General features: G+C 45.8%; 1 protein-coding gene and 1 long non-coding RNA gene across 5 annotated transcripts in view; one reads left to right on the forward strand and one right to left on the reverse strand.

The window, feature by feature from the left end:
- Positions 1-20,413, reverse strand: part of LOC150046375 (uncharacterized) — an 84,691-nt gene extending 64,278 nt beyond the window's left edge. Inside the window, exon 1 of the long non-coding RNA XR_016539666.1 lies at positions 18,681-20,413. This is a non-coding gene — a long non-coding RNA (uncharacterized LOC150046375). The remainder of the gene's footprint in view (positions 1-18,680) is intronic.
- The window catches only part of Ca12 (carbonic anhydrase 12), a 59,004-nt gene that overhangs the window by 37,079 nt on the left and 1,434 nt on the right, over positions 1-20,491 (forward strand). Inside the window, exons 7-11 of one of the 4 annotated variants that reach the window (XM_090358231.1) lie at positions 106-263; positions 1,765-1,891; positions 10,404-10,436; positions 11,255-11,342; positions 12,229-14,462. In XM_090358231.1, coding sequence (XP_090214357.1) covers positions 106-263; positions 1,765-1,891; positions 10,404-10,436; positions 11,255-11,342; positions 12,229-12,301 — 479 coding nt within the window. In that variant the 3' untranslated portion in view covers positions 12,302-14,462. Of the gene's footprint in view, positions 1-105; positions 264-1,764; positions 1,892-4,031; positions 4,563-10,403; positions 10,437-11,254; positions 11,343-12,228; positions 14,463-20,491 lie in introns of those variants that run through there. The other 3 variants (XM_090358232.1, XM_090358234.1, XM_090358233.1) reach the window with 3 other exon arrangements.

A 20,491-nucleotide genomic window follows, 5' to 3' on the forward strand; every position in this document is an offset into this window, starting at 1 on the left:
AGGCCTTTGGGCTGGATGGCCCAGAAAGGTCAAGTTCACTGCGGTTAGCTACACTTGTGCCAGAGGCAACGAGGCTGATACTGTCACCCTACCCTGTCTCTCCAGGCCAACAGATGCTCATCCCAGGCTTCAATGTTGAAGAACTGCTTCCGGAGAAGCCTGATGAGTTCTACCGCTATGAGGGGTCCCTGACCACTCCTCCTTGCCATCCCACTGTGCTCTGGACAGTTTTCCGAAATCCTGTGCAAATTTCTCAGAAGCAGGTAACTGTCTACCACAGTCTATGTGGCATCTTGGTCCCTCCATATACCGTGTTGCAACCAGTGATTTGATTTTTTTCCCTTAAGATTTTCATTGGAGGGGCTGGGAATGTAGCTTAGTACTAGAGTGCTTGCCTAACAGGCATGAAGCCCTGGGCTTGTTTTCTTAGTACCATATAAACAGAAAAAGCCAGAAGCGGTGCTATGTAAGTGATAGAGTGCTAGCCTTGAGCAAATGGAGCTCAGGGACAGTACCCGGGCCTTGAGTTCAAGCCCCAGGACTGGCAAAAAAAAAAAAGGGTGAGGAGTTTCATTGGAAAAATGATTCAAATTCTCTTCCAATAGGACTTGGGCCTAAAAATGCTGCAGAAATTATAGACTGAGCTTTAAGAGATGCTATCAAGTCAAGGTAGAAAAAAATGAGCCCATGTCTCACAGTGCTTTTAAAGGAAGGAAGCTGGAGGCCAGTGGCTCACACCTGTAATCCTACTCAGGAGGCTGGGATCTGAGGACTGCAGTTCAAAGCCAGCTTGGGCAGGAAAGTCCATGAAATTCTTGTCTCCAATTAGGCACCAAAAAAATCTGGAAATGAAGCTGTGGCTCAAGTGGTACAGTGATAGCCTGGAAAAGGGGGAAGATCAAGAACAGTGCCCAAGCCCTGTGTTCAAGCCCCAGAACACACACACACACACACACACACACACACACACACACACACACACACACACACACAGAGTGACTGGACAATATTTACAGTATTTACTTCCCAGATGGGAGAGAGCCTGGTTCCTCTAGTAGCAGAGTATCCATTGCCTCAGGTTAGCCCCCACACCCCCATAATGAACAAGTACTGGGATTGGAGCAGTCTAATGCCAACTGGGGCACTAAGTCCTCAGGTTTCTGAACCTCACTTCTGAACTTTTTCATTTCAGAGGTGACAAAAGTAGAAGTTCAAAGAATTACCCACTGAGACCTGACTCAAAATCAGGCCTCTGAGTTCCAAGTCCTGGCTCATTCCTCTATTCCTCTATCTAAATGCACCCATACCAACTCACCCTCTGCACTGTCACTCATGCTCTTTTACTACAAGCTTCTGAGCTGGAAAAATCCCAGATGAGTGGCACCATGTGGGAGGACAGGAGTGAGGGCGTGGAGACATGTGGGGGAAAGCAGGACATCCTAACCCAGTTGCCTTGGCAACAGATTACATCACCTTTGTGGGCAAGTGGGGCCTGGAAGTTGACCTTTTATTCTGGGCCCTGATGCTTTGGGAGTTGGGTATCATTGTCCCTCCAGCTTCCCTTCCAGATTCTGAAATAATCAATAGGAATATTATGGCAGGCAGGGATGAAAACCAATTATGGAGTCCTGGAGTTAGGAAATGGGGAGAAGCAGTTCTCTGGTTTTCCTGTTTTCTACTATCTCTCACCAACACCACAGTTGCCCCCTGTAGGGTGCATTATTCTGCCCATGTTCTGCAGTTTATGTCTATTCTTCCCCTCAGCTGCTGGATTTGGAGACAGCTCTGTATTTCACACGCGTGGATGACCCCTCCCCCAGAGAAATGGTCAACAACTTCCGGCAGGTGCAGAAGTTTGATGAGCGGCTGGTGTACATCTCCTTCCGACAAGGTGAGGGGGTGGTCCAGGGGCTGTGTCTACTTTCAAGAAAGCCAATCTCTTGATACCAGTATTCTTAGCAGGTTGGATAAGAGCTTGTGGCTGCTGAAGGAACCGGGGTGCGCCAAGGAGCTGGGGTATGGGGGGAATCCATTGCTCTCTGCTTCCCTGAGCCTTGGCAGGAAAGCCCAGGCCAGGACATCAGGGCACTGGGATCAGAGCTTTCACACAGATGAGGAACCAATGTTCTTGGGGAGTTCTCTGCCCTGAAGATCGACTCCATGACATATGATAGGACCCTCTGGATGAGATCACACTCCTTACTTGTCACTCTTGGCTTTTCGTTTGTGCTGGTACTAGGGCTTGAACTCAGATCTTTAAGTTCTCCTTCAGCCTTTTTGGCTGGCAGTCTATCACTTGAACTATGCTTCGAAGTTCCAGATTGGTTTTTTTTTGAAGGTGAAGTATAGAGTCTTAAAGGTTTGTCTGGCTGGGCTGGTTTTGAACTGGCTGGCTTGTGATCCTCAGCTATTAGTCTTCTGAGTAGCTAGGATTACAGACATGTGCTACCAGCTTACTTGAGGCTTTGTTGACATCAAGAGCTACCTCCACCCATGTGGCCTAGCCAGGATCATCAATATCCAGTGATGCTGCTTTGTAAGATCCTGGGCATGATCTGCGGCTATGGCCACAGCAGCTCCAGGACTGATGGAGCTGAGGCCATAGGCAAGAAAGCACCTAGGTTCACAGCCTTGTCTAACCCTTGTGGAGCATGGATAAGCACAAGCAGACAGATTTCAGAGAGAACAAAGCTTAGTAGTTTGGCTGAGTCCTACGGTTACATAGGCTCATTGTTCCTTTTAATTCTGGGACTTCCCGATGAGCATAGAGTTTTATTTGCTCAGTGTCTCCTCAATGCTGCTGGAACCCGGAGCTTCAGGAAAGGGATGCAGGAACTCTCAGAGGCCACTTCCTTCTTCAAGACTCTGAGTTTACTTTCTCACTGGCAATTCTTGAGTCTTTTCCAACATGGGGAATCTTCAATGGCCAAAAGCAGGGTAGGTTTGTACAAGTCATGGACCAACTGGGTCAGGTATTCTGATTTACAGAATCCATGGGGAATCCATGTCTTCTCCTTTTACCTGGTGCACTTTTTCTTATTATGTGATATAACCACCACCAGTACACTTGTATAGATGAAGACTGCTTCTAGGACCTTGTCAGAAAGTGTTAGTAATTTGCTCTTCTGACTTCATGCATTCATATGATCTGAATTATGTCCTCTGTCAATTAAGAACTGGTTGCAAAGGTCTGTATTTTGTATTCTTTCCAGATTGCACTAAAGGTTTTTGTCCCTCTTTTCTTCAGTTTCTCAATCTGAAACTGAATCTGTGACACAGCCTGTCTCAAAAACTCAGAATCTGTAAGAGCAGGACTATCCACTTCTTTTCTGTAAAATGATCTGAATTCCCAGGACGCTCCTTATGTGATCTAGATACAGAATTCTCTCTCCTATTCTTCTAAGTAGATCTTCGCATATTTAGAATTACATGGAGCTTCTTCGATTCTTATATTCTTGTGCTAGTACTGAGGCTTGAACTTGTCTTGTTCTCCACTGGACTTTTTTGTTCATTTCTGGCACTCTACCACTTGAGCTATACCTCTAGCCCAGATTTTTTTTTCTAGTTATTTGGAGATGGGAGTCTGATGGATTTTTCTGTTTAGGCTGGCTTTAATCTTTGACCCTCAAGTCTCAGCCTCTTGAATAACTAGGATTCCAAGTATGAACCAGTAATACCAGACCTACTTCAATTCTTAAATAACATCTAACTCTGCATAAAAAATGAGGAATTTTTCCCACCAAGATGAGGTAGAATTTTACTTGTGATTCAAGAGTCTATCCCTTAATCAGCTGTTTTTTGAATCTATGTGCACCCCTGGGAACATGGTAACACATACGGTCTCTATAGTCAGGAGACCTGGGTTCAAGGCCTCACTGCTTTATCCTGGGTGTAAGATATGTGCAAGATTGTCCTTTCTTTCTCCTAGGTTTTCTTAGCCACAACATGCCAGGCTGGAGAAGGAATATGAATCCTTTCTGTGCTGATATATTATGATTCTAACAACTGCCAATCCTGACTTTACATTACAGGGGCAATATTTGAGGAGGGCAGTTACAGAGGATCAGAAGAAACCGGGCAGGAACTTGATTATGACACCTAAAAGTAACTTGTAACAATGGACCACGGCCTTGGAAATAATTAGCCATCTTCTTAGACTGACTCGGGTCTAAGTAGCTGCTTGTAGGCTGATCAGTGCAGGCAGTTTTGTTGCAGAGTGCTTTAGTAGATGGAAAGGGCTCCAGGCAGAAGCTTGCGGACTAACTGTGGGGCTTTGGATGTCAAAATCAGAGCTCAAATGCAGCTTTGCTGCTGGCTCTCCTGCATGGTGCAACCAGAGATGCAGCTTTTGGGAGCCCAAGCTGGGCTCTGCTTTCTCCTTGGGGTGAGAACCCATGGCAATCCAAAACAAACTTCATTTGGAGGCTGATTATAGAAACGTGGCCAGAGTTTCTCTCCTCCCTCCTCCTAGACACCTGGGGAGCACAGAAGGATGCTTTCCAAGGAGCAAAGGAAAGGTAGACTCTAAGAAGTGAACCCCATCATCTTCTGCCCTGCGGCACCTGCACTCATGGGGACCTGGCATTTGCAGGTTTATGGTGGAGCTTGTATGTCAGCATGAAGCTCTATGTCTAGATTCTGTCACAAGGCAAGTTTGGAACTAGGGTCTGTTTACTCAGAGCTTCCTTTGGACGTATGGAGATATGGAGTCCAAACATTCTTCCATGAGAAAAGTAAACCCTCTAGGAGAGAGTGCAAGGGCTTAGGGAAAGGATCCAAGGTCTCACTAGATACATCTGCTTACCTTGACCTCGCTATTGCTAAACTATACTCAGAAACAGAGTACAGTCTAGCTAAGCCCTACAGCAGGCTTACCTGTTTTCTATTACTGACATTTTGAACCTCACAGACGTTCCTGCCAGAGGTGGTTTTGAATCACAATCCTGAGATCAAAACCTCTTGAGGAGCTAGGATTACAGACACGAGCTACTGGCACCCAGCAACCTTTTCCTTTCTTATAGTTTCTTGTTGCCTTTGGTTAAAATGCTTACATGGAAAGGTACAAGTTTAATAGGCACCTCTTGAAAAGTGACTTTTCCAAGCAACACTTGTGCTTGTCCTCAAGATGGACAAGGGTGGAGCCTCACCCAGAGACAAGTTTAGGTTTCATAGAATCCAAGGAGCTAGATAGGACAGAACAAAAACCACCCAAGTAGATATGGATCCTGGGGGCTGAGACTTAACAGCTCTATGACAATTCTGACTGTTCTCAGGCTGACCTCTTCCCAGGCAATGGCATCACCATTCTGGATCTGGCTGATGATGGATAATAACCATAAACATTGTTTTTGTGGAAGTTCTGGGACTTGAACTTAGGACCCCGGGCTTGCTATGTAGGTGCTCTATCTCCTGAGCCCAGTCCTTTGGGCTTATTTTTTTTTTTCAGATAATGTCTTGCTCTTTTGCCTGCTCCAACCAAGGATGGCAGTCCTCCTCCCTACAGAGCTAGGAGTATAAGTGTGTACCACCATGCTTGGCTTCTTGAGCCTCTATTCAATATATCAGGGCAAAGGTACCCGGAGGGACAGAAGGCCAAAAGTTTCTATAATCATGTCTCTAGTGGAGCCACTCTAAACAACTGCATGTCACCTGCTGGGTAGTCAGAGCCAGTGCCAGTGGAAGTGCACTTAGAACACAATGCTGGACAGTCAAGTGGGAGGGAGGGCTTCTGTGCAGAAGAGCATGGTTCAAATCTGCTTGTCCCTGAGGGACCTGCATAGTTTTAGAAACCCTCAAAAAAGAGAAAGCATTCTTACCCAGCTAAGATGGCTAATTAATTTTTTGAGATGAGAATATATGTGTTATGGTTATTGACCTTGTGTTTCTTTAAGTTTCTATTTATAAATAAAAGGGAGTCGATGGAAGAATATCATCAATTCTTCCAAAGTATCCAAGAGAGTAACAAGAGGAGTTGCTACCCTCAAGTCCCCACAGCTGGATTGGGGCTGAAGAGCCCACAGTACTCGTCAGATGTGCCAAGAAGTCATGCCCCAGTCCTTCCCAGTGCACATGTGTCCTGAGCCCAGCACAACTGAGCACTCTAGGGGCAGAGGCCAGAATTGCCCTTGGAAGAACCCCAGCCATCTTCCCATACCAGTTCCCTTATGGCCATCCTTTTAGCCTCAGCCTCCACAAACTGCAGGGCCTCCCTCAGCAGGGCAGGTTCATGTAGAGCCTCTAGTTCTTTGGCAAGAGTGGCTCTCTCCCCCTCCAATCACAGCCTCCCAGAAGTCCCCTCTGTTTCCCTGGAGAGGATGACAATCTCCTTAGTGCAACTCTGCCATAGGTCCTAGCACACACCAGGGTAATTTTTGAAAAATTACCATGTAGTTAAGAAAGGGAAGAGTAGAATAGAGGGAGGAAGGAAGAAAAGGAGGGAGAGGTAGGAAAGAAAAGGTAGGAGGGAGAGGACGAAGGGAAAGGAGGAAAGAACAGGAGGGAGAAGGGGAAAGAGAGGGAGGAAGGGGGAGGAGGAAATGAGAGGAAGAAAGAGAGAGGATGGGAGGGAAGGGGAAGAAAGGGAAGGCAAAGCAAAGGTGAGCACAAATTACACACACGCACACACACACACACACACACACACACACACACACACACACACAATGAACTGCTTAGAAAAGGAGTCTTGGCATCTCAGTCTTTATCCCTGGCACTGCTGGGTGCTCATTAAGAACTTGCTGAATGGGTGTAACTGACTTATGTACCCTCCCTCACCAGGGTCATCTCTCTAGGATGACTTTCCCACGGGCCTACCTACTTGTCAAACTGTAGTTGTCTTTTTTTTCTCAATTGTGTTAAAAAATCAACTCATATGTTGAAAAATGAAAGATGAGTGTAGAGTTTTCGAGGCACGGGAGGACGTTGCCTAGTGGTGCTAGGGTATTGTCACTCTGGCTTGACAGGGATTACAGTCCCCATCCCTCAGGCCCCTCATTCCCTCAGCATAGGTGGCATGGGCCACCGAAGGCAGTTCATGGTACTAAGGGCTGGCACGGTAAGCATCCCACTGCCAAGGATTCAGACCCTCAGAACAATGTACCTCTCTGTTCCCGGCCTGCATTTGCTGCAAATTGAGGGATAAAGTCTTCAGAACCTACGATAATTACATAAAATTAGTTCCCTTGTGTCATCTAGTAGTGTCTAATACTGGGGCTTGAACTCAGGGCCTAGGTGCTCTCTCTTAGGTTTTTCACCCAAAGCTGGTACTGTACTACTTGAGTCACACCTCTACTTTTTTTTTTTCTGGCTAAATGGAAATAAGTGTCCTAGACTTTCCTGCCTCTGCTGGCTTCAAACTTGGATCCTCAGTCTCAGCTTCCTGAGTAGCTAGGATTATAAGTGTGAGCCACTGGAAGCTGGTCCCATGTTGGCTTTTTTCCTCCCACTAACCAAAGCATTATCCAGAGAGAACACCAGCATTGTACTTATTGACTCTATGGTTTGTAACCACATAATAAAAGAGTTCTTACCAGCAAAATTGGATCTCAGGTACTTAAACAGTTGAACCCCTGGTAATCCTAAACTCTCCTGGCCTCTCTTATGAGCCTGCCAAAGATGCATCCATGAATGCATATATTTTTGCAATATAATCTGGAACCTACAAAAACAGTCCCTATTTTCAAGCAAGACATTGAAAGGAAAAAGGAGTACATTCCACAATCAGACTTGAAACTAGAGTTAGAAAATATTAGACTGTTGTTCCAGGTACCCCCAAGATGTACTGGTGAGTATTTGTTCCTCGGGCTGGACTTGTCTGTGTTTATACTTGAGGCTTCAGAAGACCTCAAAAACCAGTTAACCAGCATCCCTGGTCCAGCCAGATACCAGCGAAGACAGCAACTCCAGAGCCAGCCAGAACAGGTAGCAAGGCCCTTGAGGCAAACTCCTCACCTTCTTGAGGAGTTGTCTTGTCTGTATGTTTCTGGACCAGAGAACCCAGTTCTCTGTATCTCTTTGCATTATGTGTTGATGTTTGTCGTGTGCCTCTGCTCACCCTGACTCTCACCCAACGATGCTCTGTGTGTTCAGCAGTACTCTCCACCAGGCAGCTCAGGAGACCACCCTCTGTTTCTGAGCCTGCTGCCATTTTCCCCTGTCCCATTGTTCTTTGGTGAGAATTTGGCTGTCTTTATCCCTGGTTAGAAGTATGCCATTTCTTTTGATGTGAATGTAACTTTCTCTGGCTCTGTCCCTCTCTACGTCATCTTGAATGCCTGTTCTCTATGGCAGCCCAGGTCTTCCCTGGCTAATACTGTGAATTACAGGCTTGGCTTCTCTCTCCTGGCTGTAGTTCTTCAATCGCCCTGGTAGTTCTTGCCTTGCTCTCAAAGTCTCATGGGATTTTCCTGTCCCCTTAACTTAGCAGATGCTTTGGCTCTGCCCCCGTGGGACCCAAACCCCTATGCAGAGAGGTCCTTGAGTCCTTGATGGCTGGCACTGCCTCTGTTAGCAGGGCAACTTTCTGTCCACATCTTCCTGTCCCCCCAGGGGGTCATGAACAGGCACCCTCATGACTATTAAATGACATTCCACTAGCATTCCCGTCCCTTAGCAGCTTAGGCTCCTGGCTTGCTCAGTCAAGTTGCATTGTTTGGGCTGCATCAAAGTCTTAGCTGAAAATGACTCGTGTCCATCTCTGGAGCTTTCCTGGTCTGCTTGGGCTCATTTCATTGAATCCAAGGAGTACAAGCCTAGGCTAGAGCAATGGATTAAACTGTGCAGGTTTCTACAGGACCTAGTCCAGTTAAAGCAGTGCACAGGGGATGGGAGGAGCCAGACTTTCCCTTCAAAGAATCCACTATGCTGACCCCATGACTTTGAGAAGAGTCCTACCCAGTGACCTTGCTCTCCACAGACTTTGTCAGCAACTGGGAATGTGGTTTAGTGGTAGAGTACTTGCCTGGCATGTACAAAGCCCTGGGTTCAATTCTTCAGCACCACATAAACAGAAAGTAGTACTGTGGCTCAAGTGGTAAGAGTGCTAGCCTTGAGCAAAAAGCTCAGGGACAGTGCTCAGGCCTTGAGTTCAAGCCCTGGGACACGGACACACACACACACACACACACACACACACACACACACACAATACAAAAAAGACCACAGAACTAAGGTGCCACTGCCACTTCCAGCCACAGAAGGATGCTGCTCAGCTGTGACTGTCAGATATTTGAGGTCACTATGGAAGAAATGATTCACTACAAGCATCTAGAAAGAAAGAACCAAAGGGTATTTCACCAGAGCTGGTTTCATCAGAAACTGTGGCCAGTGCTTTTCCTTTGTTTATTATTCCAAGACCCAAGGTCTCAGTACTTTAAACAAAAACAAGCCCAAAAGCTACGCACTGATGGCTCATATCTGTAATTCTAGCTACTCAGGAGGCTGAGATCTGAGGATCATGGTTCAAAGCCAGCCTGGGCAGGTTAGTCTATGAAACTCTTACCTCCAGTTAACCACCAGATACCTAGAAGTGGAAGTGTAGTTCAAGTGGTAGAGTCTTTACCTTGAGCCAAAAAGTTCAGGGACAGTGCACAGGCCCTGAGTTTAAGCTCCAGGACTAGCACAAAACAAACAAAACCCAACACCAGGTTGTACTGTGTAGAGACCCTTGGCTAGTCAGGGACTGAGTGTGTACTATACAAACACATGATGCTTTCCCCAGGGGAGACTCTAGACTTTAGCACCTCCCTAAGTCATAGACTATTTCTTGTGTTCAGGTTATAAGAGACCTGGGGCAAGGAATCTGAGCAGGGGAGTCACTCTACTTGCCACTTGGGATGGGGCTGGGGGAGGATGATCCACTCGTGATGGCCAGCAAGGATAGCAATAGGCCATCTTGTCCTCTATGCTGGTGGTGTTCGCATTTCACAGCAGCCTGAGTCTACCTGGGGAAGCCTAACCAGGGCTGCATGTAAGACTGTAGAAGGATGGAGGTACAGTGGAAGAGAGCTAATGGGTCCTGAGGAGCCAGCTAGATGCTGGCCACAGGATAGGAGAAGGGAGGTCTGGTTCCCCAGGTGTGGAGTGGCCCAAGCATCGAGTTGAGCCCTTGCCCTCTGCTGGTTCTCACAGGATCTCAGTGGCAAAGGACCGGGTGGGGGGGGGGGGTAGAGAGAGAGGCGCATGTGTGCGTGTGAATGTGTATGTGTGTGTGTGTGTGTGTGTGTGTGTGTGTGTGTGTGTGTGTGGTCGCAGTGGAGGTCTCTAGGGAAGCATCCTCTGCTCCCGTCAAGGAGCCAAGGGTGACTACTCATCAAATGAAAAAAGATCGAGCTTTTCAACAGTCTAGTCATATCCAGTGTGGTTTGACTCCGGATTAATTTCCAACCTTTCCTCCCCTTGTTAAGTGGGAATGCTTCTGGACACAGGACTGAGTGTGGGTATGTGGCCGGCAGGCTGTGCATGCCTCCTCTGGGTGAGCTGGTGATTCTCAGTTTGATTGGGGTCTGTGATCCTTCCGGCCAGTCCTTTCTGCTTCTCTGACTGTCGCTCTGGCTTCTGGTCTCCCTCTTTACTATCAGTCTTATCCTCAAATCACTCTCTTAATTCAAAGATGAATGGCCAATCAAATGATCTGCTAATGAAATGTCTAATCATTTGGAGACTGGGTTAAGTCATGGGAGAGGGACATAGCCTGTAAAACATACCTCAGCCCAATGTGGCAGTCAGGGGACTGGCCATGTGCTTTGGGTAGTGGGCTAGGATGTCAAGTACCGCTTTGGACTGTGCAGTGCAATTTAAGAGGCCAAACAGATAGGAGCAACTCAACAGGACTTCAATCCATCAAGCAAAGATGAATTAAGTAAGTGATTCTGCAGTCCAGTGTTTCTCAAAGTGTGGTTTGCAGAAATCATGCACCAGCATCAAGTTGGAGGTGTTTGGTTAAAATGGAGACTCCTGAGTCCCACATCAAACAGATGGAATCTGAGTCTCTTTTGAGGGTTGAGCTTGAGAAAAGTCTCTATTTTGAACAAGCTCTTCCACTGATCTCTATGCATCTTTGAGAAACCCTGCTGGAAAAGTCACTCTGGCTCCCTACTCCAGCCAGTCCACTAAGCCGAAGACTAGAATCTGAGAAGTGACATGGGACCCTAATCTTTTACCAAGGGTGCTAGGCCATGACTCTTCCCACCCCTGCCCACTGTGGGAAGAGATGAGGGAGAAGGAGGAGTAATACGTGCCCCTGCCTCTTCACCAGGCGTCATCCTATCCGTGGCCCTTGCTGGTGTTCTTGGCATCTGCGTTGTCCTGGCAGTGTCCATTTGGCTTTTCAGAAGGAAGAAGAGGTGAGTGGGTCAAGAAGTGGTAATTCATGGGTCCATGATGGTGTGCCTGGAAAGGCAGATTAAGGAAAGGAAGAGCCTCCATCCTACTCTAGAAAGCTGTTTCCCAAACACCAGAGATTCATGAGTCATTCAAAGTCACTACGCAGGCCTTAGAGTGCACACCAGCTTCATTAATGAGCCATTACTAATTACTCTGCAACCATGATTTGTGCCTAATAGGAGCAGCCAAGTGTTTGTTTGGTGCCAGTACTGAGGCTCAAATCAGGTTCTTGTCTAGAGTTCTCCATATCCCAAAAGGCTGATGTTCTACTCCTTGAGCCACAGATCCACTTCCAGCTTTTTTGGTGGTTAATTAGGAATAAGCGTCTCACATACTTTTCTGCCTGGGCTAGCTGTGAATTGTGATTCTCAGATCACAGCCTCCTGAGTTGTAGGATTACAGGTATGAGTGATCAGTACTTGGCCGGAAGGTTTACCTCCTTACTAAGAAAAATGGAGAACTTGATTTCCCCTTCACATTAGCTACTAATACATTTTGTTCATGTGTTATTATCACATGTGGCTTCTTCTAAAACATACATTTTTTCCTGCTATCAAAAGAAAAATTTAAAAAAGACTCCTAGGAATTATGGGAGTTAATAGTTTGCGACTTTCTTCAAAGTGCAGCTCTAGGATTTTTAGGCATTAAAGGAACAGTTGGAAAATGAACAAGTCGTTGATGAATGCTTTGGGGGAGGGATAGTATTTCCTTCTAAGAACTGGAGAACTGGAAAAGGCCTCAGAGAGAGGAGCCTGCCTTCTAAAGCTCCCTCATTCCCGGCCTGGGTTGGGCTGTTCTGGGCTCTGTCTCCTCTGTGACTAACAAGCCATGTGTTCTGTGTTCTAGTAGCAAAAAAGGCGACAGCAAAGGAGTCATTTACAAACCAGCCATCAAAAAGGAGATGGAGGCTCATGCCTGAGGTCCCTGGTATTCCCGGAAGCCCAAAGAGAGACCCTGCCTTGGACAATACACATTGGCTCTCCAGACACTTGAAATATCTCAAGGTGTTTTTCTGGAGCTTCATCTGTAAACACCCCGGACCTTTGTGGGGAGCCCCTTTGCCCTGGTGTCAGTCACCCCCAGTGTGAGCCACAGATGGGACAAGTTGCTTGCTGGGTGAGAGATGGCTAAGAGTGCTGGACTGTGGGTCACAAACCAAGCCATCTCCTGGTGGGTAGTTGTGTTTGGAAAACATCTCGGTCCAGGATTTTAGTAGGTATGCTTTCAACTGCCCTTCAATTCTGCACCCTTTCCAAGTTTTCAGACGAGAATGTATATTCTCTTGCTTAGGTGATACTTTCAAAACTCACGTTCCTCAGCAGAGTCATCATCCACAGAGTCTCCATCTTTTCTGTTCAACTCTTCAGTCTAACCAGACAAGAAGGGCCAGGGTGTCAGGGAGAAAAATGGAAGCACAGGATGACTTGCAAAATGTTGGGGGTGTTTCCAGTCTGTCCTTTGGGTCAGACACACTGATTGGACTTTAGAGCAGATAGCCTCAAGTTCTATATCTTGTTGGGAAAGAAACAGAGGCAGAGAGAAAGTGGGGAGGCTGGAGATGAGGAAGAGAGAGAGACTAGGGAAACTCCCGTGGGTAGGAACTGGAACTACAAGTGGCTCATCAAACCAGTTAACTGCCTACAGGTAGCTGTTTATATTTCCTGTTTTCGAACTGGACCATTCCTTGAAGATGAGTTGCTTTCTCTGACAGTAGTTGTGAATTCTCGGATGACCCAATCTGCTTTTGAGCCTATGGGAAATAGGCAGATGTAAAAATGATTGTAGAGCTTTGTCTCTTTTACCAGAATGTTCATTTCTGCCACTTCTGTGGTGTCACTTACTGCCATCCTGGAATCAGGACTTCATTCCTCTGTGAGGATGTCTACACAAGCAGGGGCTGGCATGGTCCTGGTACTAAAGGACCAGTGATAATGGAATGTTGCTTCTCCTCGGCCACAAAAGTAGTTTCTCTGACTCTGTTCCTTCTTCATTTCCCTCCTGCAGAGAGGAGACCCCTGTAGAGATTGCCCTAATTGCTAGTTCCTTGCAGTTTACAGGAATCTCCCGATTCTCATCTCATTTTGACAGCGTAGAATGTTCTCTTGAAGCTTGAATTTCTTTTTTCTTTTGCTAATACTGGGGTTGAACTCAGGGCCTCATATTTGCTCAGCATGTTTTCTATGCTGGCACTCTACCCCTGAACCATGCCCCCAGCCTGACTTTTTGCTGATTATTCTGGAGTTGGAGGTTTGCAGACTTTTCAGGCTTTAAACTGAGCTCCTCTGGATCTCAGCCTCTTGAGTAGCTAGGATTCCAAACCTGAGCCACTGGTAGTTGGCTCTAAAGTATATATTTCTTTCTAATATCTATTTTTTAAAATCTAGTCTTCCCTGTAACTTAAAAAACCTTCTCTGCTGCCACAACTTTTCATAGTCTGTTTCACTAGGCAGAGTTATGGATGACTTAGTGAGATCTCGTTTGTGTATCTGGGGTGACAGCCTTGGGTGCGTAGCATTAAGTGACATCAAGGACAATGCTTATCTTCAAGTAATGTGATTTATGTAGCGTCTTGGCCTTGGTCCAACACTGTCACTCAGAAACCAGCATCAACTCTTCCAGACCATGAAACTGCCCTTCCAAAAACTCTGTATTCCTGGATGAGTTTTGAGAGAGGAGAGACTTGCCCAGAAGTGAAAAGAGTAGGGAGGTCCCCGTCTTCTACAGTCTTTCTTTCTTTTGCCTCTTAGAGGAGCTCCTGATCCTCTGGATTCTGCTATTTTCTGATATAATTAATGAACACCGGTAGCTGTCATTTCGAGATGTTCTAGGACTTGCTGTGTAAATTCTCAATACTGTTTCAAATTAAGGGCCTAAATTCCTCTCCCTCATGAAACTCTCTGAAAACTCCCCCCAGCTAATCTTGGGGCTTGGCAGCACCCTTTAGTCCCTGTGCCTTTTGGATTGAGGCCACTGTGACAATGGTCTGTTTAGCACTTGTGTATTTATTGCACCGATGATTGTAACAAAGACATACACTGTAAATACAAGAAATTATAATAAAATGTTTTTCACCAGGTTGATTTTGTGGGAGGGGAGGTTGTAAGTACCCCCATGTGGTGATGGCAACAGGAAAAACGAATCGTCTTGTTACTGTGTCCAGGGCTTAGAATCTGGAAAAAGATAGTTACTTAACTTGGGGAGCAGGCCTTTGGAATAAATGGCTCCAGGCCATACAGCTGTCTACTTAACAGGAAATTGAGAGTAATTACTGCAAGGCTCAGGGAGGAGATAGGCTGTCACCTTGAAAAACAAATCAGAGCTGAGTATGGTAGTTCATACCTATAATCCTAGCACTCAGGAAGTTGGGGCGAGAGGATTTGAGTTCAAGTACAGCCTGAGCTACATAGCAAGATGGTCTCTAAAACAACAATAACCAAACAAGTCATCTTTGAAGAGATGGATAGAAAAGAGGGGAGATGCTGGAAACCAAAATGATATGAATATGAGGACACCTCCCCGAAGTCTTTCTCCTGAGAGTACTGTATTGCATGTGGCAGATACACAGCCCCCAATCCCCTGGTTGTCTGGTCCCTCATTTTGGATCCCTTTCCAAAGCATGCTATCACTTTATAGCCTTTTGTCTAAAACCAGATTTCACATCCTGGTTTGCTAAAAGAGGCAGTCCTGTGTGGGTTACAAGTAGGCGCCATCATTATTGCTGTTAGTTACAGGAGCCTCCCATTTTCACTTTAACAGCCCTAAGAGATAGGTGAATTGCCTACAAGTACCTTACTCTGGGAGGTGACTCAGCTGGCTCAGGTCTGGAGGAGAAACAATAGAAACCCTCTAGACTCCTCTGGTCCCTTCAAGAGGAACTCTAAGGAGTAGTAAGAGCCGGGCAAGGTGACTCACGCCTGTAATGCTAGGTAATCAGGAGGCTGAAATCTGAGAATCGACATTCAAAGCCAGCCCAGGCACTAAAGCATATGAGACTCTTACCTCCAAATAACCGCTAGAAAATGGGAATTGGAGCTGTGGATCAAGGGGTAGGGTGGTAGCCTTGAGCTGAAGAGCTCAGGGACAGCATCCAGGCCCAGAGTTCACGCCCCATAAACCCCCCCCACACAAAAAAAAGTCTTCAATTCTCCCCTACCAGATGCCATGGGCCCCTGCAGCTATGACAAGAGGTGAAAAGACAGAGAAGTTCCCCTGAGATGCTCATGCCTTGGGCTTGTCCCCCACCCTGTCATGGGACACTGGGGAGGGCACTTCCTAGAGCAAGCAGTGAGCTTCTCTGATCTCCATGGTCCTTCTCCCCATTTCCTGAACTCAAGGCTTGTCTGGGTTGATGTGAGAAGCTGGGAGGTCACTGATGAGAAGCATGGGGTGACAGTGGAACTCAGGCTCCCATTCAGCTTGGCTTTCACCTCCTCTAAATGCAGCTAAAACAATGTAGAGCACACAGTCCAATAGAAATAAAGTATAATGCTAGACACATACTTCAGACTTCCTAGAAGCCATACTAAGAAGGATAAATCAGTAGCATGACTCATCTATCTATCTATCTATCCATCCATCTAGCTGGCTCTCTTATCTATCTACACACACTGTAGATATGTATATATATATGTTATTATAAAGGTGATGTACAGAGGGGCTACCATTTGTAAGGCAGGTAATGAGTAAATTCCTTTTTGGAATAAATCACCCCTTCCTTTGCTCTATCCCACTTTTTCCTTCCCATCCCCAGTATACTCAGTACTTTAACGAGATATTTTAGTTTCCCCATAGGAACTCTTGAGAAAATCTGGTGTGTAGATTACTCTTGCAACAATCTGGATTCAGATACTATGTTTTCCCTGTAAACATTTGCTCTGTGCTCAGGTTTCACAAGATTTACAGTTGAAAAAAACAGCTGCTCAAGCATACTTAAAAGTATTACAAATGACTGAATCAGTTATTAGTTTTTACATTTAAATGTATTAAAATAAACAGGAGTTTCTCATTTCCATGAACCACACTTCCAAGTGCTGGAGAGCCTCTGTGGACAGCCCCACCTTGGTGGACTGTGCATATGTGGACAGTGCAAGGGAGGTTAAGCCTGGAGGACTTCCACACAGAATAAACCCTGGAAGACTGCCTTGAGAGGTAGGGAATAGGCCTAGGGATTTGGGGAGGTGGGGAGCAGATCAAAGGGGAGGAGAATATCAAGCTAAGATAAAAGGGTTAGGTGCCCATCCTGGTCTCTCTTCTGCCTGAGCCACTTCTTCAGTACTGGTCGTTTCCTTCTTATTAGGTATCCAGAAGTGACTCAGGCCTGGTGGGGAGAGGGGGATTGCTGGTGCTTTTTCTCCAGCTCCCACTATAGACACAGTACATGGTTATCCATGTGCAGAAGCACATCCTGCAGAGCCCTGCCCAGGGTGCCAATTGTGTGTCTCCTCCACGCATGTACACACCTATGCACCGACTCCCACCTCTGATGACCTCAAAGCCTGAAAATTCCCAAACCCACAAGATGTTTCTAGACTTCCTGAGCCTTCTAGGTCAAAGTGAGTAGGTTCTGGAAAAGTCACCCACATCTGAATTCCCGCATTGCTCATTCAGCCCCACTCCCATCTCATGTCACAAGGAGTGGTCTTCCTTCGAGGTGCCAGGAGTTCTAAGACCCACTACCAGGAGGAAAAGGTGACCCCTAGGGCTCCTGTGGGGAAGAGGAGGCACTACCCTCAGTCTGTACCAGCAGGGTTGGGTCAGGTAACGCCACCTCCACTTGCCAAGTCTGCTGGAAGCCATCCACCAGGGGCACAGGGTAGGCCTCCTGGCTCCTATTCAATTGCCACAGAAGGAAGATGTGAGGCCTAGACAATGCCATGGGGGGTGTGCCCCTACCCCACCTATGCTTCTTGATTATAGAATGACGGGACAAAGTACTGTGCAGAGCCAAATAATTCACCATAAAAGAATGATTGCCACAAGTGAACCTATCATTGGCTGTAGACCAACCAGCAGATGTAATGCCTCTCACTTGAGTAGTCTTGACCCTACTTAGGTTCACTCCATGGTGCAACCATGCAGGGAGAGGTAGAGTGATATTCCTACCTTGGAAGAGGAAAATATGTTCCTGGCTAGCCAAGCCCATCTCACACAGATGCAGTGGCACCAACTGAACCAGTTGCCAGTACCAGGGCCTCTTCCACAGCTTTGCAACAGAAAGCACCAGGCTTACCCCAGTCATGGAGGGGCCCCATAAACCCTCACACACTAATTAAACACACCTGCTTCAATGATCCCTATAAAGTCAACAATATCCTGCCTCCACTCTGCTTCATCATCTTAAACCTTGGCCTTTGTCTGACACAGGATCATCAACTGACGTTGGGCACAGAAGTCAGCTCAGCTCCTAAGGTGTTACCCTTTATCTCTTAAAAAAAACCAACACTAACGAAAACAAACAAACACCTACCAGGCTTATGCCTGTGTTCCTAACTACTCAGGAGGCTGAAATCTGAGGGCTGTGGCAGGAAAGTTCATGAGACTCTTATCTTCAATTAACCACCAGAAACCATAAGTGGTTCAAAGTGGTGGAATGTTCTATTCTTGAACAAAAAGAGCTCAGGGACAGCACCCAGGCCTCATGACCAATCGAAACCAAACCAAACCAAAACTACTTCCAAGGCCATAGTCCTTGAGTTTCTTTTTTTTTTTCTATGTCTAAGCTGGAAAAAGGAAATACACACACATAGTAAAAGTATACATAATATATGTATGTGTACCTCGTTTACATGGCTTAAGTGGCACAGTGCCAGCCTTGACTGAAAAAAACCAACTGATAGCACAAGGCCCTGAGTTCAAGCCCCAGTATGTGTACCCACACACAAATGTAAGAAATGGTTGAGGTTGATATGCTCATTGTCTTGAGTGTGGTGATAGTTTCTCCATAATATGTGAAAAGTGCTCAAGTTTTACACTTCTAAATATGTGCCATTTATTTTGTATCAGTTATTCCCCAATAAATCTTTAAAAAAAGGAGAAGTGGAAAAAAAACCACATTATCACCTCCCCTCACCCCCAAAAGTCACACCAGGTCCCCTCCTGGCATTTTTACCTATAGACTTATCTCCTTCTGGCTCCCTGGAATGGCCTGGCTGGGGTTGGTATAACTCTTGTCTAGGGCTCACCATGTGGATGGTGGTAGCCCAGGAAGAAGCATGATCTCTGTTCACATGGCCAAAAAGTCAAAGCCATTATTTCTGCTTGAGTTCATTCATTTCCAATATTAACTTTTAATTACTTACCATATCACAACACGCACAGAGTCCTTGGATTCAAGGGCAGATGAAGATCTCGATAGCAACTTGTATATCAGTGATAACAGCCTTCGCTGGAAAAAGAGAAGATTTTTCTAGTGCATTCGATAAGCTAACTAGCTAGTTCATCACTGAAACTAGAGATTTATGTATACTGCAACAGATCTCATACTTCTTAGTGCTTCTCCCTCCCAACCATACAACATTTAACCATGTAGAGGTTTTCCTGCATAAGCTACTTCCTGTCTATAAAGGACCATGCAGCCATCAAAGCCTGCAAGCTGTACAATCATTCTCCAAGACGTTTCCAACTGACTTTCTCTCTCATACCTCCCCATTCAAACTCAAAGATTTAGGGGTAGTGGAGTAGTAGAGCCAATACCTAACAAGTGTGAGGCCCTGAATTCAAATCCTAGTCCTAGAAAAGAATATAAACAAAGACTTACGGAACAACTATAGTCTGTTTGGTACAGATTAAGTGGTAGGAATTTCAGTAGGATTTAGGTAGGGCCTTTATTTTCAATGATCTCAGTCTCACAGGAATACAGCCAGAGGCAACTAACCACAACACACACACACACACACACACACACACACAGTCACTACTGTAGTCCCGTTACCCAGGTGTCATTCATCCACTTGTAAAACCAAAAGCATCATCTTATTTGAGCTATTTTGTATTATTTATACTCTGTATTCTATATTATTCATATTCTGGAGTACATTTTATATTTTTCTTAAAATAATACATAGTATTTTGTGCTGGTAATGAGGGCTTGACTTCAAGGTCTCCCAATCTCAGGGGTTTTTTTTGTTTTGTTTTCTCAAGGCTGCTCTTATCACTTGAGCCACAGCTCTACTACAAGCTTTTTGGTGGCTAATTGGAGATGAGAGTCTCACAGTCCTTTCTGCCTGGGCCAATGTTGAACCCTGGTCCTCAGATGTCACTCTCCTGAGTAGCTAGGGTTATGGGCACGAGCCTCTAGCACCTGTCAAATACTTGTGTGTTCTTACTATACGGCCCCCAAGGACAGAGATCTCTGGCATCTTGGTTTTTTTTTTTTATTTTTTCGGTGTTTTGGGTGTGGTAAGCCCTGCCTAATAAGTATTATCAACTCCATCTCTGATTCTGTAGAAGCACTGAAAAAGCATATAGTTTTACAACTAGATAGAAACAGAACTCACACACTAATCTACCATTAAGCAACAAGTATCACCTATAAATGATTGAGCCCCAGAACCAGGACTTGCATGAAACTCCTTAGTATGGTCGTAAGAGAATTCTTCCATATAGTTGGCCCATAAGCCAGTGAGCAGAGTGGTTCTTCTATTCTGCATTTTCAGTGAGATGAAGTAACCTATACTTCTTTCCACTGGAGGTTTCTCACATGTTCAGGCTGGTCACAGGAAAATCTCCAAAATAACAATTAAATGAGAGCAGTGTGGAAGGGCCAAGGAAACTACACATGAGTCCAGACTGACACCTGAGAAATGTCTTTTCCCCTGGCTTATAAGCATCCAGTAATATGATCCACATCACCCTAGAAGGGCCTATTTCCAACTAGTGTGAACTGCTATATGGTTTTGAGTAACAGGCCATCCTCTTCCCTATATACCCTGTCAGAGCTTGATGGACAAGTTTGACCCCTTGGACTCCTTTCCAAGGAGAGGAAAGGCAAACGGACTATCAGCTTCAGTCTTTGGCCACTGTCATGTGATGTTTTTGTGCCAGTCCTGGGGCTTGAACTCAGAGCCTGGAGCTGTCCCTTGGTTTTTGTACTCAAGGCTAGAATTCTACC

This window comes from Megascapheus bottae, chromosome 25, assembly GCF_031878675.1.
Source record: "Megascapheus bottae isolate mThoBot1 chromosome 25, mThoBot2.hap1, whole genome shotgun sequence".
In the NCBI taxonomy this organism is placed as follows: domain Eukaryota; kingdom Metazoa; phylum Chordata; class Mammalia; order Rodentia; family Geomyidae; genus Megascapheus; species Megascapheus bottae.